Here is a 23,729-nt window from a genome sequence, read left to right as displayed (position 1 = left end):
TAATTTATAAGATTAGAGGCGTAGAATTGTAATTTATCTTTCAATTGTGGGTAATATTGGCACATAAGAGACATTTTAAGTGGGGTGAAAATCGTGTTGGAAATGATTCCAAAGCTTGGTTTTGTGCATGAAAAAAAGATAAAATGACTTGATATATATGTTCGAGGAATATTTTCGGGAAGTTAGTATGAAAATTTTCGTACTTTATAAGATTAGAGGTGTAGTATTGATACTTATGTTTTAATTGAGGTTAGTAATGACACATACGAGACGTTGTAAGCGCTGTAAAAATCACGTTTAAGATGGTTTGAAACTAAAAGTAATTGAAAACTAACAAATACATTACATAAGTAGTATAATGAAAAAGCATATTAATAGGTACGAGAGCGTGATCGATTATGATATTTGTTTTTCATGTGTCCATCATTTTTTCTATCAACTGGAATCATGCCTTCATAAAAATATTGCTGGAGAATCTGATCGGAAAGACCATGTTATGGACAACTGGCACATAACTTTTTAAATCTCTCTCAATAATCGTAGAGAGCTTCGTTATTTCTTTTCTAGATTCCCAAAATGTTTCACCTAAGCTCGCTTGCCTTCGTCGCAAGGAAAAACCTATCAAGGAAAACACCAGATAATTCAACTCAAATAGTAATCTAATTAGGCGAAAGATAAAATAACTACTCCTTAGTCATTCCAGCTAATGAAAATAAAAATGCTTGTAATTTGATTTGATCATTAGAAACTCCCTGAGGCATCATACTGCTGCAAACCATATGAAATTCAGCGAGATGCTTATATGGGCTTTCGCTGGGATGACTGTTGTAAATGAGAAAGAGATGGATCAATCTCGGTTTTCGCTGCAGCTAACTCTTTAATAGTCTGATTCGTCATTGGTACCAGCTCGTGTGTAGGATTTGCGTTAGGAACAGTGGGATTGGCGTCTAGAGTAGATTCTTCGTAAGATTGTGACCGAGATGACGTTTCAGATGTAGATTGCAGATCTGATATTTGCTTGTTCTGTTTGATTTGTTGTTTCTTCTTTCAAAGCATTTGGTTGTGAGTTCTATGAGCTCTCGCTTCGATCTCTGGGTCAAATTCTGCAAGATATCTCGGATTGCTCCTGGTCATAAAATTAAACAAACTTAACCAGTAAATTATTGAAAATTATTTCCCAGTAACGATGCCAATTTGACAACCGTCATTTTACTCGTCAAAATAAAATAAACCTCTTCAAAAATAAAATAAATAAGTGACAAGAAGAACAGTGGAAGAGGGTCGATCCATAGGGAAATATTGGAATCTCTGATGCAATTTTTGTTGATATCGTCCAGGCAGATGTAACAAAACAAAATAAAGAAAAGGGGGCGTAGTAGGCAAATTTAAGATGAAACAAACTAAGTAAAATCAAATAAATAATTGAATAAAGTAATGAATCAAAAGAAAATAGTAAATAATTTGGGAAAATTACGATGAGAGAAACTACCTCGAGCTAGCTTTGTTTCGATTCCTTTGATCATAGAAATGTAGTTTTGCTCCAGGATTCATGTCTATTACAGTCTACAAGGCCCAACCCATTGTAACTTGCCCTTCTCTTGTGTAACCGATCTTCCCAAGTCTATCTTTGAAAGATGATTCTTGAGGGGATTAACCAATTATATTGTCGTTAAAACATTCATATTAAAAATTATAAAGACCCGAATTGGATATTGTCTCATCGAGAATCAATTATGATCTTGTTTTCCCTTAGCGGACTACTGCTAAGCGTGTTCACATGAAGTTGAAGTGTCACAGGCCGATCATTCCTCCCAATGGTATTTTCGAACAATGTTCAGACCAACGTTGACTTTTTTATTGGAAAATGTTTAAAAATAATGAACAAGGCTTATTACCAAGCTCTTTTATCCAGAAAAACGAGAATGTATCCCGAAGGGATTTAAGTGTTTTGTTCGATTCTCATGAATAAAATTGATTCACTACTAGCTCTTGGCACGAAGAAATTAGCAAAGCATGATATTGATTATCATACTTAGCATAGATTTGTAAAATAAAATAACTTGGAAAAAATTTAACATTATATTCGATTCAACTCGATCATATATTTAAAACATAAAAACTCTATATTTTTCATATGTTATTTTTCTTTTTTTACTACAATCGTAAATTACACAATTGTAATTTTTTTATTCCTCTCTCGAATTCGTTCGCTAAGCTAGATTGACAAGTTTTCATATTTCTTCTTCTTTTTCTTTTTCTTCTTCTCCATTTCATCTTCTTATTCTCTTCTTCAAGTTTACTTTATGATCCTCAACTATCTTCAACTCGATCATATATTTAAAACATAAAAACTCTATATTTTTCATATGTTATTTTTCTTTTTTTACTACAATCTTAAAGTACACAATTGTAATTTTTTTATTCCTCTCTCGAATTCGTTCGCTATGCTAGATTGACAAGTTTTCATATTTCTTCTTCTTTTTCTTCTTCTTCTTCTCTATTTTATCTTCTTATTCTCTTCTTCAAGTTTACTTTATGATCCTCAACTATCAACTTTATTACCTTATTTACGCACTCATATTCATCTGAAGACAAGCTTGAATCTCAATCATCAAAGTTTGAGTCAGAAGACCCAAAAATAAAGTTTAAAAGCACAAAATTTTTCCCATATATACATGATTTGGAATAACTAAAAGAGAATGTGAGGAAAAAGACTTGTAGAGGGCCTCTATTTATATAAGTCCTCGCACCCCCCCAAACACGATATTTGATAGACCTCGTGTTACACGAAATGCGAGGTCCACCTGACACGGATTCCTAACGTGGATTCAAGATGAGGATTTTTGACGTGAAGTGAAGTATTGTATCTTTTGTATTTTAATTTTTTGATTAACTAAATATATTTTTGCAAGTTCTATGAACCTTTCGACGTATAGAAACGAAACACGTAAGATGAAAAAAACTTCAGTTAGAGGCTGCATATGCTAAAATGATGTTTGACTCATCATGTGGTAAAATATTGATCGGGTCAAGTAGATGAATACAGTTAGTAGCACTGGTGTCTGATGCTCTGCTAGTGACTGTGTAGGTGTCTGTGTCGTTCCCAATGATGAGGTTATAGCATGTTTTATTCTTTTATGGCTTGATTCCCCTGTACCTCTACTACCACGTTATGTCAGCAGACGTTGCATGGGCGGGAAGTTTGGGGGAAACACATAAATTTCTCGTGCTCACTTTTCTTCGGTTAGTATATGTGGTTCCTATTTTATTGTACCACGACATGTAATCATATAAAACACTATGGTCGAAGATGGGTTGACAAATGACTCGTCTATCTAATCTTGTCGCCTAGTGGAACACCCACATCGAATTATGATGCTCCCAATTGGCATATGTTTTCCCTATCACGTTAAGCGATACAATTCGTCCAAGTCCGGTGGTGGTGGCAGAATTGTTTAGACACAATTAAATTATCGTAGCACACGATCGGTAAGATGTCACTCGGCTATCTCATAGAGTATAAAAGACACCTTCAATATCCAAACGCTCAAACTGAGACCTCTTTCAACTAGAGTAATAATGTTAAACTCGAATGTAATAACATGATCATTATACGACATCCACAAAAACTATAATTTTTAAACTAAGTTAGATAAACTTGAATTAAAAAAATGATTTTAAAATTAAAAAATGAGATTGTTTAAAATTATTACATTGTCTGTCATCTTATCGATCAATAATATAAAATCACACTGGGAAATATTGGAATCTCTGATGAGATTTATGTTGATTTCGTCCAGGAAATTGTAAAAAAATAAAATAAAGAAAAGTGGGTATGGTAGGAGAATTTAAAATGAAGCAAACTAAGTAAAATCAAATAAATAATTGAATAAAATAATGAATCAAAAGAAAGTAGTAAATAATTTGGGGAAAATAACGATGAGAGAAACTGCCTCGAGCTAGCTTTGTTTCGATTTCTTCGATCATATAAATGAATTTTTGCTCAGGAATTCATGTCGGTTATAGTCTACAAGGCCCAACTCATTGTACCTTGCCATTCTCTTTTGTAACCGATCTTCCCAAGTCTATCTTTGAAAGACGATTCTTGAGTGGATTAACCACATATATTGTCGTTAAAACATTCATATTAAAAACTAGAAAGGCTTGACTCAGATGTTGTCTAATTAATAGTCGATTATGATCTCGTTTTCCCTTAGCGGACTGCCGCTAAGCTTGCTCAAAGGAAGTCAAAGTGTTCAAAGGAAGTCGAAGTGCCACAGGCCGATCATTCATCCCAAAGGTGTTTTCAAACAATGTTCAGACCAACGTCAATTTTTTGATTCGAAAATGTTTAAAAATTATGAACAAGGCCGATTGCCAAGCTCTTTTATCCAGAAAAATGAGAATATATGCCGAAGAGATTTAAGCGTTTTTTTTCTATTCTAACAAATAAAATCAATTCATTACTAACTCTTGGTAGGAGGAAATTTGTAACACCCCCAACCCGTATTAAAAACCGACTACGAGTCCAAGGTGTCACATTGACTTTTCAAAACATTTACTTGTATAAAATAGTGAGTAATTTAAAACTTTATAACATATAACTTATTCAAAACGTTTACAAAATTATTCATAGCTTATACAATATATTCTTTTGAATACATGCCAACTAGAACTTTATATATAAAAATACATATTATTCACCTCTCTTCTAATCTGACTTTCAGTAAGGAGAACTTTATATATAAAAATACAATATATTCTTTTGATATTTTCATAACTTTGAAAATAAAAAATAAAGAAAAACATTTTTTTTTCAAAACAAGACAATCTCTCTAGAGTGGATCTTGGTAAATGACATGTGGCTCTCAAACACAAAACTCATGCTTAGAATCAATGATGAAGCAAGAAATCAGGAACAATGAGGGCATCTTTGAAGATTCAACATCAAATGTTGGGGCATTTTTTTTAGATTTAACATCAAATGTTGGGGTATTTTTTTAGATTCAACATCGAATATTGGGGCATCTTTGGGAATTCAACATCCTGATGCAAATTATCAAACCTTTTGAAGGCATTTCCTCCATATGCATGAACAAGCACACAAAGCACAAGACTCCATCCAGGGGATAAAACAAAACTAATTCATGTTACATGCATCTTAGACATACTTAAGAGCATCACATTTATCATTTTTTATATACATAAGTTTTTGCAGCTGTTAGAGTCAAGTTTCAACTTCAAGATGAAGGATGCTCGATTCAAAAACACATGGTGGTTGCTCTAACTCACAGTGAAGGGGCGACTGTCTGACAACAAAACAACTTTCCAGTTTCAGTCAGAGTCAATTTCAACTTCACGACGAAGGTTATTGAACTCAAAGCGACACAATTCGCTCGAGAGTAGATTTCAACTTCACGACGAAAGATATCTAGCTCGAAGCCAAACTTCACAATAAAGGGGTCATCCACAGTTTCGACACGGCGAAGGGAATCGTGTCCTCCCACAATATACAATACTTGGATTTTAACTTCACAATGAAGGATATCCAAGTCAAGGCTCAACTTCACGACGAAAGGGCCACCTGCAATTTCAACTCCATGACAGAGGATATCGTGCCACTCGAGACAACACAAGTTCAACTCCACAACGAAAGGACGACTGGTTGTCAACAAATAATTTCCCAATTTCAGAGCCAATTTCAACTTCACACTGAAGGATATTGGACTCGAGACAACACAAGTTCAACTTCACAAAGAAGGGACGGCTGGTTGTCAACAAACAATTTCCCAATTTCGGAGCCAATTTCAACTTCACAACGAAAGATATTGGACTCGAGACAGCACAAGCTCAACTTCACAGCGAAGAAGCAGCTGGCTGTCAACAAACAATTTATTAGTTCTAGAGCCAATTTTAACTTCACGGCAGAGGATATTGGATTCGGAACAATACAACTTACTTGGATTTCAACTTCACGACGAAGGATATCCAATTCCAAGGCTCAACTTCACATCGAAGGGGTCATCCACAGTTTCAACTTCACGACAAAGGGAATCATGCTCACCATTGTCTCTCTTGAGACAATTTCCAAGTTTCCCTTGAAACAAAATATTTGAATCTGTTTTCATTGAAACTAATTTCGTCTCCCTTGAGACATTTTCTTTTGGAACTAAATTTTGTCTCCCTTGAGACAGTTTCTCTTGAAACATAAACATTGAAAACATTTCCCTTGAAATGAATTTTATCTCGATCGAGATAGTTTCCCTTGAAACAAAATTTTGTCTCCCTTGAAACATAAACATTGAAAACATTTCCCCTAAAATAAATTTTATCTCGCTTGGGGTAGTTTCCCTTGAAACAAAATTTTATCTCCCTTAAGACAGTTTCTCTTGAAACATAAACATTGAAAACATTTCCTTTGAAATTAATTTTGTCTCTCTTGAGATAGTTTCCCTTGAAACAAAATTTTGTCTCCCTTGAGATAGTTTCTCTTGAAATATAAACCTTGAAAACGTTTCCCTTGAAACAAAAAATATTTAAATCATTTCCCCTTAAAATGAGTTTTGAGACAGTTTCCCTTGAAACAAAATCTTTGAATATCTTTTTCTTGAAATAAATTCGTCTCCCTTGAGACAGTTTCTTTTAGAACTAAGTTTTGTCTCTCTTGAGACAGTTTCTTTTGAAACAAATTTTGTCCCTCTTGAGACAGTTTCTCTTGAAACACAAAAAAAATTGTTTCTCTTGAAACACACACACAAAAAACCTTTGAAAATGTTTCTCTTGAAACACCAAACCCTCGAGTTCGATTACACTCAGCTTCGAGGGCACATCATTTACAACATAACTCAAGGCTAGAAGGGTTATCTGTCATCGAAAGACCTTCGAGTTCGAATATGCTCAGCTCTAAGGCATATCATTTACAGCATAACTCAAGGCAAAAAGGGCTATTTTTCAATAAAATTGTTGAGTTCGATTCCATTCAGCTCGATGACACCTCAATCACACTATTGTCCGGCTGCAATAGAGGTTTTTCAAGCCGAGAAGAAGGTTTGGGTTAGTCGTGCCTTAGTAGCAAGAAGCCTTTTTTCTGTCAGAATGGCTTAAGTCGAGAAAAGCTATCTGTCAGCGAAGACTTTTTGAGTTCAGTTTCATTCAGCTCGAGGGCATATCAACCACATTATGGAGTCAAGAGGTTACTTTCCAGTCGAATTTTTAGCCAAGGTCCTTAAATCGAGAAGAAGACCAAAGTGGACTACAACGAGAAGCCACATTCTGATTCAAATCATTTCAATATGGACTCGACTTCGCGACGAATGAGCCATCTACAATTCAATTCGACAAGGAGTTATTCTTCAACTCCACTGAATGAAAATTTGTGTCTTTTTGTCTTTGTCCTATTTTTCGTTCCACGAAAAAGGACAAAGAGGGTAGCTGTAGACACTCATTTTCTTAAAAGATAGAACTAGCAAGAGTTTCTCTCCTAGGAGGACTCTTCCACCACCATATCTTTTAAAGCAACAACCACACCAACAAACGTGCAACAACCGAGCAAGGAGTCTAGTTGCATTAGGATTCTATTGTTAATAGGATTCTAAAAATAGTTAGTTTTTTCACTATAAATACATATAATCCTCCCCATTTGTAACACACAGACGATTTACATACAAAATACAGAGGAAAGCATGGAAAATACAAAGGCAAAGCTATTGTAAACGATTCGAAAAGAAAATAAAAGATAACCGGCAAATTAATTGGTACCGAAAGGGTGGTTCAAGGGTGCTAATCCTTCCTTGACCGTAACCGACTCCCGAACCTGACACATTTCTGGTAAAAACGCAAATCAGGTAAGATGGTGTCCGACCCACCTAAATTCGTTTTAAAGTGGTCGGTGGCGACTCCCAACCCAATTATTTCAAGTCGAAGCCCAATTCGGGGCCCAACTGAAAGACGGTTACGACAATGATCTATTATGTTCATATCATATATCTTATAACATATACAATAATCATTAACACACACATATATCATATCATATAATTCATATCACAAAACATATATATATATCACATACATTGTATTCAATGTTATATCTTATTAGCCCATGTACACATGTGAGAACTGTAGATATGTGAGTCTATTGAGGTTATGCACTATGCTGTCACCACAGCTCGTAAGGGGTTCCACTAGGGGCTATGAAATTTTGTCCCGAAATACCTATATACTATATTTGTCCCGAAGGACCTATGTACTGTATTTGTCCCGAAGTACCACTCCTTAAGAACCATATACATATTCCAGTGGATCAAATCTGTCTCAAAAGACCATGTAAATGTTCCAAATGATACATATATGTTCCGAAGGACCACGTAGAACCCTCGACTCTTGGCATGCCAACTATACCTATAGCTCTCGTATCATATAACATGTGCATTTTCACTTATATCATTCCACATATACACTTTCATATCATATGTCATATAAGCTCATAGCTTCTTTCACATATACATGTAGTCACATAGCTTCTTTTCATATTATCACATAGTTCATATCTTATAATTTATTTTCCCATGTTCACATATATCATGTCATATGGCTCATATCTTTCTCATGCAATCACATAATTCAGTTTCACATATGTTTATATATACATAACATAGCACATACTTCTTATATCATTATATACAAAAGCATGTTAACACATATAATCATGCAATATATACAATAATATGTCACCACATCGACTCATGCACACTTATGAACCATAGCAAAAACATATTTCTATCTAGGAATTCATGCATTTTACTATTGGAAATAGACTTGTCGCAAGTCTTATTTCCCATTAAACATCATATACTAAATAATATGCACTCACCTGGGCCTCACTAAGTTCCAATCCACTTTTATGATTTCCTTTCTTTCGATCAAATCTTGACTTGATAATCGTTCCGGAACTTGTCCGTACTCGATATCTATATATCATACATTGATACATATCAGTATCCAATTGATATATTCTAATCTATCATTTCTTAGACCAAAAGAAATGTCTATTTCAATTTCTCCTTGAAGTGCATCGATACATTCTACAGTGCATCGATGCATTCTTTAACATTTGCATCGATGCACTACCCATGCATTGATACACCAATCACCTTCGATGTTTTCATTTTAAGGGGGTGCATCAATGCACTCTTTATGCATCGATGCACTAATTACATTCGATGTTTCTTCTTTAAAGAGTGCATCGATACACATTGAATGTGCATCGATACACCTTGCCCATAATTTGCATTTTAAGCCCAAAAACCATCCACTTTTCACTCAATTCTTCTATTTTAAACCCCTATCATGTCATTAAACTCAATTACCATTACTTAAACCAACTTATATCCATATAAACCATCTTTATCTTCCATATCTCATCATGATTCTTAAAATTTAAGAATCTTGCTAAACTTTCAACTTTGTTATTAATCCTTTCTAACTTCATATATCTCTTATTCTTAGTGATGACAAGTCAAATTCCTTCTCAAATTTCACTTATTAACTCTTTTCCAGAAATTCATCTAAAAACTCATTTTCTTTAATCTCTTCTATATCTTTCAACTTGTTGTTTTAGAACAAATTAAGCTTTCCTTAAGCTTAATTATCATCTAATGATTATAACTCAACCTTAAAATCAATAATTAATCAACAAACAAAGAAACTTACATTTGAGTCAAGCTTCACGTATGAAAAAGGAAGAAGAGAAGAGAAGAGAACTCTGGAACCTTTTCTCTCTTCCCACGTGGTTTCCTTATCTTATAAGGAAAATAAAAAAAATCTTTCTTATCAAATGACCCTTTTGCCCTTCAATTCATCTAATAATTACTAACAACTTTTATGATTTATTTCCAAATAAATCATTGAACTAATTCATGGTTCTACTCTAGTCACCAAATTCTGAAACTTTACAATTTGATCACTAACCCGGTATTGAGGATGTTATAAAATTAGTTAAACATGGTATTGATTATCATACTTAGCATAAATTTGTAAAATAAAGTAATTTGGAAAATAAAAGAAAGTGAAAAGAAAATAGAGACTTTAATTAAAATAAAATTGTTCAAAAATAAATAAAGTAAAAACATGAGATGTTCAAGCCCTTACCCGTGAAGGGTATTTATAGGTTTCTTAAATCTAAAAATAACAAGATAATAAAAAAATAAATCAAAATAATTCAAATGTTTCAAATTTTAAAGGAATAATTTTAAATCCTAAAATCTCTATCCAGAATCGTGCTAACTGGATATGCTCCTAGAACCTTCTCGTATCTTATTTAATTTTACCACGTCAGCCCCGCGTCGTGCCCACACTCCCAGGCACAATCAGAAAATAATAAAAAGTTGCAGAATGCACCATTTTGCTACAAATTCCAGCAAATAAGTCATTACACATAAAATAAATGCAAAACATCCAAATCAATAGTAAAAAATTAATAAGACAAGTTAATGAATAAGCAAAATGTGTCAATCTTAAACACTCATCATGGGTGTGAGTTAGTGTACCAGTACACCTATCATTCATATGACAAAATATAATTATTTGTCATATTATAAAGAAACGTATAATAATCTAAATATATAAACTTAGTTTATTTTTAACTACCTTCGAAGTAGTGGAAATTGAAATAGGGTTGGTTATTTAAGAATCGAGCGTAAAAGCAGTATTTGAGATAAAGCCTACAATTGCAACAACATCAGACACCCTCCAATAACTTGTTTTTCCGGATCGACTACTTTACAAAGCTCCCAGAACAACCAAGACTATTGATCCCCAACTTATATTTTTTGAATCCCGCAAAACGTGTATATGATACAACCACATCAGATGCACTTTATTCCAAAATTTGTCTGGCATAAAGATCCTCAATAACTCGTAAAATATGAACACGAGCAAATCGCTACATAAACAATAAAAAAAAAGTATAAAAACACAATAAAATAAAATAAATTTTCAAAATTATAAATAAAAATATAAATAAATAATCATAAATTTCAAAAATTACCCATTAATTTTTCGAGTTACATTAGGGGATAGTTGTGTAAAATTGTCATCCAAAAATTTAATCTTGATCTTCCCTCCATCCAAATCGTTTGGAGGAATTTTGAGCAGTTCCTTACACAAATCGTACCAGTAGCCTTCGACAACACCAGTAATATTCGTTCCACCAATAGGCAACCCAAGATGAAATGCAACATCTTGAAGGGTAATAGTTGACTCCCCATAAGAAAAATAAAACGTACGTATATCTGACCTCCACCTTTCTAGCAACGCGTTTGTCGGTGAAAATGCAACTTGATACCACAAATTATACTGCTAAAGTAAACAAAAACCAGCTTCGTGTAAATATGAAAGAATATCATCATGAAGTGATGTGAAACAGTTAATATAACACGCCAACACACATTCATACCCTTCAAATAAAAATTTAAAAATAAATAAATAAAAATTAATCAATTAAATAAAAAATTATCTTCGAATTTATTCGCCAATTATTGAACACATGTCTTTGATCAAGACGTATATGTAACTTTTCAGACGGACCTTACGTCTTACAGAACACGAGGTCATGGGGAATTTAATTTCAATTTTCAAATTTTATTAATAGACTATAATAAATTGCTTAGATGTTTCAATTTCTCGTGAACCTAACAATATGCAGAACGCGAGATCTTTTATTTTCATATTAAATTATGTTCTCTAAAAAGTGTTTCCACATCGAACTTGTCTTACGCTTCATAAGACGGGAGATCCTTATACGCATTTTTATAGGACCTCTAGGTAATTTAGGTCCATAGTTTTAGGGGTATTTTTTTAAAATAATTCCTATTGGAGGTTATTTTCCTAATAATTAAATTTTTGGGGGGTTTTCCCACCCTTTCATCGGGATCACCTACTTTGCCAGTTCACCCACCAACTCAGCCACCATCCCTCATATACCGAACAAGATTTCATCCACCACCTTCACACTCGAGATCACCAGCAGCCGCCTCTATTTCAAAAAAGACTCTTCCTTTATCCTCAATAATAATATTTGGAAACAATTAATCACCTTCAATCTGCCCTTAATCTACACTCCATTGAAAACCAAATCCAGACGCAGATCACAACAAGCTTTGCCTTATTGTCGAATCCCAAATTAAGATTTACAACATACACAGAGGAAGTGAAGTTGCTGCTATGGGTAATTGGCTCAAAAAGATTTTTAACGTTTTTCTTCTCTTTGGCTTTTTTATCTTTTCGAGTTTTTTTTTAATAAGGATTTTTTTGTTTCATCTATCTTTGCACTTTCCCCAGAAATTTTTCTTTTTCTAACGTTTGTCCATAATATGAAATTTTAAACAACTTGGTGAAATGGGTACTTTTTGTTTTCATATAAAAGTTGTTCCTCGATGATGATGATGTTTTGGAGTTCATCACGATATCATTTGAATTCACAAAATTCTCCATCATTGTAGTTGAAGAAGTCTGGTCAATCGAATTGCAGACTGAGATCAAACTATGAAAATAAACCACTTCAAATTAAACCTAGAATTTTCAAGCTATGGAATTCAAATCATACCCATAATTTTAATTCCACAAACAAACAAAACCCTATTTTAAACTACTATCAATTTTCCTCTAACTAAAACGCCAAATAGAAATCAAACCCAGAATTTTCAAGCTATGAAATTCAAATCAAACCCAGAATTTTAATTCCACGAACAAACAAAATCCCTGATTTAAATTCCTATCAATTTTCCTCCAACTAAAATGCCAAGTCAAAAAACTCAAAAGGAAACAATTTTATTACTGCCGTGATTCAAATGAATGCAACCGAGCCAACCAAGACGATAACATGTTAAGTTGAAGATTAAGTTATTTTCTCATCACTTTGATTTTCATTTCACTCTTGCGTATTCTTTAGAGTTGAAATGTTTTTAATCTTGTTTGGTGGAGGAGGGACAATGGTTGAACTGGTGGGGGAAGTGGTAGAACAGGTGATTCCGATAGAAGGGTGGGAGGAGAGAAAAGCAGAGAAAGAAAACAATTTTCATTTTAATTTTTAATTATTAAAATATTATTTATTTTATTTTTAGTTATTAAAATATTATTTATTTTATTTTTAATTGATTTTTATAAAAAAATTAAAATTAAGTGGTGACATAACTTGATTAGTTATCAAATTTTATTTTTAACAGAGTTAACGTTTTGAAATAAATGATAGGGTTAATTACCCTATTCATATATAAATTATATTCTGACAATGCCCGTCCAGCTCGGTTGGTAGAGCACAAGGCTCTTAACCTTGTGGTCGTGAGATCGAGTCTCACGGAGGGCATTTCATAATTCGGAAGTCTCCCCCGGAAGTTGCTCTCAACCTGACGTTGGAGGCAACCTACTCCCATTACATATGGGAAAAAGGGTCAGCTTATATATAAACTATATTCGATTCTCAGTTTCATACATAATGTTTAAAAATTATCGATTTTATACATGATGTTTTTTTCCATTAACGACGTGGAACCCTACGATCACTAATAAAATGACACGTGACACTTAGAAAACATGTTTTATTTTTTTGGTAAATTACATTATTCATCATTCAACAATCTTCTCACTTTTATTTTAGTCACTAAAATTTAATAATTATTAAACTATAGAATTACTCTTATTTTATTAACTGAATTTTATTTTATTAATATTTTTTAGTATTATTTTATTAATATTTTTTTATGATGTGACACTATTATTATTATTTTATTAATATTGTTATTACATAAAATTAAAATAAAAAATAAATTAATTAAAATTCCCCAAATGAGTTTAGTAAGTTAAACTTCTTCACATCATTTTCCTCCAACCCTAAATCTAATAATCATAAGGAATTGGTAGATTTCAAAGTTAATATTACTACATAATTGAAGATCTATTTCACAATACACCCGCTTAGGTACAAATATTCTCAAATAAAATAAAATAAAATAAAATCACAAGTCAAATATAAAAAACAATACAAGAACGCAAAAAAAAAATCAGAACTATAAATCAACTGAATCGGAAGCCACCCAGAGGTAAAGCTACTGATCTAAGCTGTTGGGTTCCACAGCCGATGTTAGCCCAATGCCTGGTGCAAATGAGCTCCCAAAGCGCTCGTCTTTGATGGTTTTGTGCCACTGCTAGCTAACGCAGGAATCCATTGCTAAAGTATTGGCATCCACGTGTTTCAAAACCTTGTATAGAAGATTTTGATCTAAATTCATGAACCCAGTTTATTGTTCATTGCAGTCTTCTTCAATTTTCTTCATCTTGAGGTCGGGTACGGGTACTTGAGAAACCGGGGCAACACGTTTCATCGAGTTTGGGGTGTTTGGGTTTGCGTTTCTTTGGGGGTTTGGTTACGAGGAAAGATGTGGAGAATGAACATGGATTCGGGAATTTAGGGTTAGGGTTTAAGGGGTTTTGTAAAGAAAAAGAGCATGCAACCCATTTGGGGAATTTTTCACTCTAGTTACAGATTAAAGCAAATACATTAAGTGATTAAAAAAATACATTAAAAGCAACCGATTCTGTCGAAAGAGCTCTCATTAAAGAGGAGACTCGAAACTCCCTCAAACTCCTGAACTTTCCCCTCTCCTCCGGCACGACGGACACAGTTCGGATCGCTGTCGGGTCGAGCAGGCGTGGTTTTGTAATTGAAGTCCTCCTCGCTCTCGAAAACCAGAGGACTCGGCAATGAGTCAGTAAACAACCCACTCGAATCGATTTTGAAAACTAGCGGGATTTCGAAGCTGACAAGCAAAAGGTAGAGAAACAAAACCCCAATCAATAACTTAAGTACCCTGAACCGAGTCGGATACGTTAATGACTCAAATTTTGATCGCTTCATCGTCTACCTCTAAAGGCCTAAAAACAGAAACGGAAAGTGTTGGCTTCCCAGGCTTGACCTAAGGTAATGAACTGAAAAATGGATTACGGGAAGAACCTTAACCCTAAATTCGATTAACGAGAAAAATGTTTGGGTTTCTCGGGAAAAAGGAAAGCAAACATTGGGAGAACTCAACCAAAGGTTTTTGAAGAAGAAGAAAAGGGCAGGAAGGTTCAAAGTTGAAGGCAAAAGTAACGAAAGTGCTTTTAATTAATTTATTTATTTAACTCCGACAAAACCTTCAAATTTAATGGTAATGCCCACAAAAAATCAACATTTATTCGTTTTTTAATTTTGAATTATAAAATAAATTTGAGTTATTAATATATGTCATGTCATAAAAATTAATAAAATAAATTTGAGTTATTAAAATAAGAATAATTTAATAATTTAATAATTAAATTAAAAAATTTAAATTTTAGTAATTAAAATAAAAATAAGAAGATAATTGTGTGATGAAGGGTGTAATTTACCTAAAAATAAAAAAATATATTTTTAAAGTTCCACTTGTCGTTGTCGAAAGGTTCCAATTTACTTTCCGGGTAAATTCGTTAATTGAAAAAAACATCATATATAAAATCAATAATTTTTAAATATTGTGTATGAAACTAAGAATCAGATATATTTTATATATAAATGAGGTAAGTAACCTTAAACGATATACTATTTCAAACTTTAAAAGATAAACTATCATAAAAATACATTAAGAGTCAACTCGATACAAATATTGAAGCATTTAAGCCTTTAATTAACTCAAAGTTATAATAAAACACAATGAAGGTCCGATTTCCCAATTTAGCCCCGACTAAGATTTCCGATTCCCCAAGTAACCCCTCGCAACAACCGCCTTTAAAATTGAGTGACTTATTGAATACCATAAAGCCAATCAAAAAAGTTTTCATTTCCTTCGGTGAAACTACGTAGTCAACCAAAACACGGATCCAATCAAAATCGACACGTTGGCAGAACATTAATGACAGCTGGTAACTTTATCATTTCCCCCAAATTTGGAACGTTGATCCCATTGCTTATCGTCCAAGAAAGGCAGATAGTGCGCAAAAGGAGAAAAAGAATTCACGGAAAAGAAAGGACCGCCGACTGAAAACTCCGTCAACGCTGAACCATATAAGAGAAACACTTCGTTGTGTATAACGTCGTCGTATAGCATTCCGAGTTAGGGTTTTTCATCTCTCTCTCTCTCTCTCCCCTCCCGTCCCCCCCTCCTCCGCCTTCTCAAAAGAACAAAAAAAGAGAGAAAAAAATAAAAGAAAAATCCAGGGAAACCCTCTCTCGTGAAGAGTGAATCACTACGAAGTATATGTCGTCGCAGGTAATATATTTCATTTTCTATTAATTCAGGGATATTTTTTCTTTTATTGTTCCCGGATTTGATTCTTGAGTGTTGATTCGTTATAGATCAGGTTAGATCTTGAGATCTGCTGGTTGCTGAATTGATTTTTTTGAACGACTAACTTTTTTGATGGTTGATTCTTGTGAATATTGGCTTTTTGGGGGGATCAATGAAGATATTCTAGCTTGTTGTTTTTAGAGAAAAAATATGCTCTAGGATTTTCATTTTAATTTTCTTGATCTTGCATTATTTGCGAGAAATTAAGATTTCCTAAAAATGTTTATTTTTTGTTTTTGATTTGACTCGGCTTTTCAAGACAAGAAAAACATTTACGTTTGTTAATTAAATATTTCTAAAACCTGTTTTTGATGGATATTTTTTTCTTGTTTTCCTAAATCCTGGTTGTTCATGAGTCGTGACCTGAATCAGCCTAGGATTTAAGTTTCTGAGAAATTTTTGTTTGTTTTAGTTTTGCGTTTTGAGGTCAACAGCGCTTTTTATTTAAAAAGTTTCATATTTTTAAGGCTTATTTTTAAGACAATGATATTGTTACCAACTCTGACCTCAGAAAAAGTTCATAGTTTATTTTAGATCGCGTTGTGTTTGATCTATAAATTTGATTGCTTAAAGAGAATGAAATGAAAATGAGATGAAATAATTGTTAAACAATAATTCATCAAATTCTCTGCCTCAATATTCTTAGGTGCTCTTCTTTGATGCAATAGGAGACACGACTTCTTAACGCGGTAGAGTAGATAAGGAAGTTGCTTTCCCTTAATGAATTTCTTGTTAAGTAAAAAAAATGAAGAGGAACATGTACACGATGAACATGTGCTACATGGATTTGTACAGCTTCAACAGTAACTGCAGTTTTAGGTATGTTCCTATTGCTGTATGGTGATTCAAACGAGTTCTGTTTGATATGCTTTCAGCCATTATGTTTGGTGAATTGCTTATGCACAGTCTGAAATTTGTTGTGAGCTGATATCCAAGTCATTTAATGTCCTCACTTTTATTTTTATTTTATTTTCAGGATTTGCATAACAACTTTTAGGAGACAGTTTCTTTAGGTTTGGTAGAAGATTAGCCTTCATAGTCGTTTTTGTGTTAGAAGTTTTGGTTTTAAGCTTGTTGATAGGGATTGATCTAGGTAGAAATGGAAGCACGGAACGCCATGGTATTGGATAGTAAGCCCGGGTTTCTGCACGGCAGAAAGAGAAAGCGGGCTGCGCAGCATACAAAATATTTTCCTGGAGCTTCGCATGTGGTATTACCACAATTGCCTAGCTTGAGCTTACCATCCCAGAAACATGGCAAGCTGATGAGGAGATTAGAGGATCACAAAGGCCAAATTGTTAGATGTGGTCATCCTTTGAAAAGATCTTTGCTGCTTTGCTATAAAAATTTTAAGAATACAGGCATTCCAAAGCGCATAATGTTCTTTGAGAATGGTGAATGGACTGATTTCCCCCAGGATCTCATTGCTTCAATTAGGAAAGAACTCCACACAAAGAAGCCATTTATTGAGCTGGAGAAAGATGGCCAATCTTTTGTGCTAGATTTCTTGCATATGTTCCGATTGGATCAGAAAACTGGCTTGAAACAACCAATTGCTTGGATTGATGGGGCAGATGGCTGTTTCTTCCCAGAAACTTTTGCTATAGAGGATAAGTCATATGAGGACTGTGGACATGAACATGAGAATGATCATGGATCCATGTTCACTGGATCATATGCCCACCCTGGGATCAAGCTACGTCTTGAAATTGACATTAATGGTGTTGATCAATCAAAGTTGGAGGAATGTAGTGGTGAGTCAAGTTCTTTTGTTAGAAATGTTCAGATTGCTCAGAAACCTGCATCCAATTATGCTGTAGAAGTTGAGGATAACTGGAGAAAGGACGCTGATGCAAAACACAGCAAAATTGTTGAGGATATTCAACAAGCAAGGTTAAAATTGGTCCCTGAAAAGGAGTTTCTGGATATAGAGTTAAATGAACAGTTGGATTCTTCAACTGTTGAAAAGATGTTTCTTAAGGGTATGAGCCCATCCAATGGTGTGGATATTATTGATGTAAAACCCTGCTCCAGTACTTCATCAAAGTATAGGTTAGAGCGCTTCCAGAAGCAGATAGAGATTATGAAGAAGTATCGGGTGAATGTGAATGTTAAATATGCCTGGCTTGCTTGCTCTAAGGAAGCATTGCCTAGCATTAGAATGCATGGACTTGCGGATTGTGGTCTTTCCACGATTCCACTGATATATGGCACTGGTGTTCATCTTGCTGCATCAGAAGTTACTAATATCAGGTTGGGCTTCTTTTTTATTTCTATATTTGCGTTCTTGCTATAATTCCTTTGAATATGCAGATCTTCTTTTATTTTAATTTTCTTGGAAAAAATCGCTCAAAGGCTTCTATCATTGTCCTTCAAATCGCTCAAGGACTTTTGAACACTCCTTGTTGTCTTGTTCTTCTACTTTTTGTTTTAAGTCTCCTGAAAGGGAGCATTATCACCTTCCACATTTATGATTTCATGGATTCAGCTCTACTGAAATTGAGAGAAAATGCTATGTTAAACTTTTGTGAGTGATTCTTATTGGGTTCATTTTGAACTTCTACGTCTTGCTGCTATGACGATAGTTATGCAGATTTTTTACATTTTTTCTCTTAAACATTTTAGGTGCTGACTGCCCACTTGCTTTAGATTCACAACCAGATGAATGTTTGCTACTTTACTGTTTTATCTCGTTTATTACTTTCAATCTCTTTTTTCATACCCTGGTGATTTGTTGATTGAAGTTTATCTTTTATCTGATCAGCTCAAACTATTGTGATGTTGACGAGAGTGGAATAAAGTACGTGGTATTATGTCGTGTATTACTGGGAAAAATGGAGCTTCTTCGCCCTGGAAGTGGACAACGTTTTCCAAGCAATGAGGATGTTGACAGTGGAGTGGATGATCTTCAGTATCCAAAGTTCTATATCATCTGGAACATGAATATCAGCTCTCACATTTATCCAGAGTTTGTTGTTAGTTTCAAACTCTCCAATGCTGAAGGTGATATATTTCTCCTTTAGAATGCTGTTTCTCTGATGAATATATTCATTCTTCATTTATTTCATCTAACATCAAATTGGGAACTCTACGCAACTCATGGAACATGGCGGTTAAATTTTGATGGTTCTTCAACTGTTCAATCTCCTTTTCAAACTTGGATGGCAAAGTCTAAGTTTGTTAATATAAGAATCAAGGCTTCTTCCATGATGAGTTGATATCTCCTCTTGGTGGGGCTTTTAGTTTTTTCATTCCAGAGATCACAGATCACTCCAATGGTCATTAGTTGGCTGTGTCTTCTGCAAATTCTGTATGGCTATCATATATTTCCTTCTCTGAAATGTATCAAGTTCTTTAGCTCTTGAGGTTTATGTTGTTCCCACAGGGCATTTGATTGGAAGTGAGACTAATCATGCTGTTTCAGGCGTCACTGCATCTATGTATGGACTTCAGGGTCGTTTACCAGTGTTGTCATCTGCTGGTGAATTGGTGAGTAATTTATCTGTGCTATGCTTCCCCTCCCTCCATACAGTTTGACATCACAATGGTCCGATGATAAGTAGGATAACTAAGACCTGATTGTTCTCTCTGGTGGACCCACACTGGTGCCTGAATGCTCTGGTCTGCAAGTAGTCTTTCGAAGCTGGGTCATTTATCAGTCTTTGCATCAAGGCTGTCCTTGCACCTATGTTTTCTCATACAGCAATTCAAACCACCTCTGTGCTAATGATGGTTGCTAGTTGAATACGTGGGTTTGAGCCTTTGATAATACTATATATATCGACTTTAAGTTATGTTCACTGTGATATTATTTTGTCCGCAGGGGAGTAATAATAGCCAAAACTCGAATCAGGCGGGTCCCAAGAAAATGATCCTAGCTTGGGTTCAAGCACTTCAAAGACGCCTAAATCCCCTTGGATGCCTTTCCCAATGTTGTTTGCTGCTGTCTCGAACAAAATTCCTCGCACTGATATGGAACGAGTTACTGATCATTATGAGCAATTCAGGGTATGTTGAATAACGTGTTTTATTGTTAGTTTTCTATGTTTTAAGATAAGGTTTTCTGATTCTTTTGCATTGTTTATTTTTCGGACTCTTTTGTCAGGCAAAGAAGATAACTCGTGACGATTTTGTCAAGAAGTTAAGATTGATAGTTGGAGATAGTTTGTTGAGATCAACAATAACAGCTCTGCAATGCAAGGTATGTTTTGAACTTTACGGAGTTATTAGCTTGAGAACGAAAAACTAATGTAGTTTTCTGGGGATTTGCAGGTACCAAACAGGCAAGCTTTGGAGGAGTTGGCAAGGCAGAACATGAAGGGTCCTGGCAGCCTTTGAGTTTTGGCGATCTTGGAGTTGTTCAGTTCGGTGGTTGTTACATAATGTGTCGACTTGATTTGATTAAGGTAATATCGGGCTTAGATTTTTATTTTGCTCTGATGGCGTAATTGCTAGGCGGCTCTGGTAGTGAGTGAGGATTTGGCTTTGCATAAAACTAAATCTGAAGGCTTATTTTTCATGCTTAAGTGGCGTTTTAGCGCCACCCCCCTTCCTGTGTAGTTTTTCTTTTGTTTCTTTCGATGTGGACGAGTTGCATTGTTATCATACTATACATAATTGCTGCCATGGACTTGAGACTAAATCTTCCGGTCTACCATGTAAAACTGTCCACTTCTTAGATCGTCGGTGTGATGATAATATAGATGGAGATAGAGGTGGCTCAAAATTCTAGACTTGGAATTCTACTACTTTAAACCAAGCTCACCCATTCTACTTGTAAGTGAACCGACATGAACCTGAAGCCATCAAACATCTAAACTTGGACCTGAAGTACAAAACTTGAGTATTTAAACTCCAATGACCTTTAAATTGAAATCGACCATCAACTGAGTTGAGATCAATTTGATCTATAAGTATGATCTGAATCCATGGTTCATTACACATTATGATTTGAAAGTTCATTTTTGAACCCATAATGATTTGAATCTGGGGCCTTTTTGGATATGTAATCGTCTAGAAGTACATTATTTAACCTATAATGGCCAGTTTGACATTCAAACTGGAACGAGCTGAATTCGTAATCGACTTGAACTGATTGAAAATTATTAAAATTTGACCTGAAATGATCCATCAATTTGATTTGCTCCATTGACGGGTGACTAAAAAACAAGAAAAATTTACTTTTAGGTCAAGCATTCATAGACGTATCATACATAAACTGTAAACCGTGGAGAATATTCTTCAAATCAGGCTATAATTCCATTGACTCTTTAACTCGTTTTCTTCCGCAGCATTAAAGTTGATTCTCTGATACTATTCGTAATTCGTATGAATTAATACAATATGCTTATACGGCAGTAGCAGTGCCATTGGTAATGTAAAGCTTTACAAATTGCAACTCTAGATAGCTCGACTAAGGGGAAAAATAAAGGGAACGAAGCAGTAAAATTACTAACTAGTGACCATATTGGCATGCAGAAAAATAATCAATTGGGCAATGTAGAAGGCGGTGGTGCATCAGTGGCAGTTGATGGATCCCATACCGGTGGCTTGTTGTTTGGCCAATCCACACGACATCCTGACCTTAAATAAAGGCTCTTCTTACCTTCAATTCAATTAACAACAATCAAAATAAATAAAAATTGTATTTTTTAATTATATATATCGATGCGCACATACATGTTGCAACTATCATTTGATGGATGGATCTAGGTATATACCAGGCAGTTTCTTGTCCGATAGGATTAACCGTTTGAGGTCACTTAAGGATGCCTGAGCTACGCTATTGGAATGGTCAGCATCCCAAACCTGAAGCTTCACAACCACATCTGCATTGGGGTACCCAACACTACCATCTTCAATGTGCCTTCTCACTTCCTCCTTTGCCGAATCCTCATGTGCATTGAGACTTCACGAGTTATACAAAATCATTCGACTTGCTACTTGTTATCCCCCTCGACTTCATCAAGATTCCGAACCCATGGAGCATCCCCAAGGTACCACAAGTATTAGGGGCGTAATTACTGAAAACTAGTTTACCAGCCAAAATGATATTACATGGTATGTACTCTAAAGTAACCAAAGCTTATATAACATGACAGTGTAATAAAAAAAAACTCAGTTGACTTGATAAGCAAATCAATTGGTCCTTCAATTGTTTGATGACTAGATTACTAAATTGAAAAGGTGAATGCAAAATTACCTAAAGCTTCAGTCTGTGACAACCAATTGCTAAACCCCGAGTAAAGATGCCTCCATTTATCAGTCCTTCCAGCAGCCCCGTGAGACCCTCCTAAGGTTGCAACGACAGTTCGAACATGACTGCCAGAACAAGCAAGCGAAAGTGATGCCATTTTTATATGTACTCAATGACCAAACAAAAAAAAAGGGAAATGAAGACGTACTCCTTACCTACTTAAGCTTTCCAATATTGCACTTTCTGCTTCAGCCACAGAGTCGGAGCCTTCAGCGTGCACCCCTGCAGTAATAGATGCAAGCTGCTTAAGAGATACCAACCTGAGATCGAAGAAAACTGGCTCTTGAAGTCATTTAGCATCAAGAGGACGTGATGCAGATAATGGGAAATCACTTTTTTTCCTTACGAAGTTTAACTTACAAAGGCGCATTTACCAAAAATTCCTAGAATGAATAGTGGCTAACATGATTGAATATGAACTACAGAGTAGCCCAGTTGCGGAAAAAGGTTTGCGATAATTCACACTCTGAAGTACAAGATAAGCTTAAGAATTGCACCTACCTTTCTCATCGGTGATTTAATGGTACATAGATTACATTCAACCCAGACATAGATTACATGGAGATATAGATGTAGATACGGGTGGCATAGTTATAAGCTCATTGTGCTTGTTGAAGTAAGATATATCAACTTTTAGTTCTACTTAGGTACATGGGAAGACATCGAAGAAAGACGGGGAAGCATATCCCATATCCATGAACTTGTATCATGTCTGTATCGATGCATGTGAGAGGGAACTAGAGCCTAGTCATGTATCATGTATGTATCCATGTGAAAAGATGTACTCACATGAATCAACAGTTTGCTAGGTGAAAGTTTCTAACAATTCTTTCATAACTGTAGGAATTATAGAGATGATTTGTTATCATTCCTATAGAGATGTGATTTGTTATTATTCTTATAGAGATATGATTTTGTAAATAGATTTCTACAATCCCTTATTTTAAAGGATCATATCCTAGGATTATTATTTTTCCTTTTTTAGAGTTTCATACTTTAGAGAGATATTTTGTATATAAATATGTAATCTGTCATATTGAAAAGAATAAGAAATTACAGAGAATTACTCTGATTTCTACATGGTATCAGCTTAGGTTACGGTTTCTTTCCAACCT

At 34.6% G+C, this 23,729-nt stretch overlaps 1 protein-coding gene and 1 pseudogene across 4 annotated transcripts; one reads left to right on the top strand and one right to left on the bottom strand.

Moving 5' to 3' along the window:
- The first annotated feature begins 16,024 nt into the window (after nucleotides 1–16,024).
- Nucleotides 16,025–20,877, top strand: LOC120127609 (inactive poly [ADP-ribose] polymerase RCD1-like). Of its 4 annotated transcripts, XR_005516560.1 has the most exons (8): nucleotides 16,025–16,280; nucleotides 17,005–17,177; nucleotides 17,335–18,611; nucleotides 19,123–19,361; nucleotides 19,783–19,847; nucleotides 20,182–20,366; nucleotides 20,464–20,559; nucleotides 20,631–20,877. XR_005516560.1 is itself a non-coding variant. In XM_039145469.1 (7 exons), exons 2-7 carry the CDS (start codon nucleotides 17,458–17,460, stop codon nucleotides 20,694–20,696), a joined length of 1,845 nt encoding a protein of 614 aa, XP_039001400.1. In that variant the 5' UTR covers nucleotides 17,035–17,177; nucleotides 17,335–17,457; the 3' UTR covers nucleotides 20,697–20,877. The 4 variants fall into 4 exon arrangements, 1 of the variants encoding a protein (XP_039001400.1); XR_005516559.1 differs by lacking the exon at nucleotides 17,005–17,177 and having other exon boundaries at nucleotides 16,029–16,280; nucleotides 19,744–19,847; XM_039145469.1 differs by lacking the exon at nucleotides 16,025–16,280 and having other exon boundaries at nucleotides 17,035–17,177; nucleotides 19,744–19,862; nucleotides 20,196–20,366.
- A 967-nt stretch (nucleotides 20,878–21,844) lies between these two features.
- Nucleotides 21,845–23,449, bottom strand: LOC120127512 (annotated as a pseudogene).
- Between the last annotated feature and the right edge of the window lie 280 nt (nucleotides 23,450–23,729).

Source organism: Hibiscus syriacus, unplaced genomic scaffold (assembly GCF_006381635.1).
Source record: "Hibiscus syriacus cultivar Baekdansim isolate YM2019G1 unplaced genomic scaffold, ASM638163v2 tig00110469_pilon, whole genome shotgun sequence".
NCBI classification, from domain to species: Eukaryota; Viridiplantae; Streptophyta; class Magnoliopsida; order Malvales; family Malvaceae; genus Hibiscus; species Hibiscus syriacus.
This window is presented reverse-complemented; position numbering and strand designations above follow the sequence as displayed.

Excerpts from the sequence above, each read along its gene's own strand:
- LOC120127609 (XM_039145469.1), top strand. The coding sequence starts at position 17,458 with ATGGAAGCACGGAACGCCATGGTATTGGATAGTAAGCCCGGGTTTCTG. Across the intron at positions 20,367-20,463 it reads ATCATTATGAGCAATTCAGG|GCAAAGAAGATAACTCGTGA; the intron begins GTATGTTGAATA and ends CTCTTTTGTCAG. Across the intron at positions 20,560-20,630 it reads TAACAGCTCTGCAATGCAAG|GTACCAAACAGGCAAGCTTT; the intron begins GTATGTTTTGAA and ends GGGGATTTGCAG.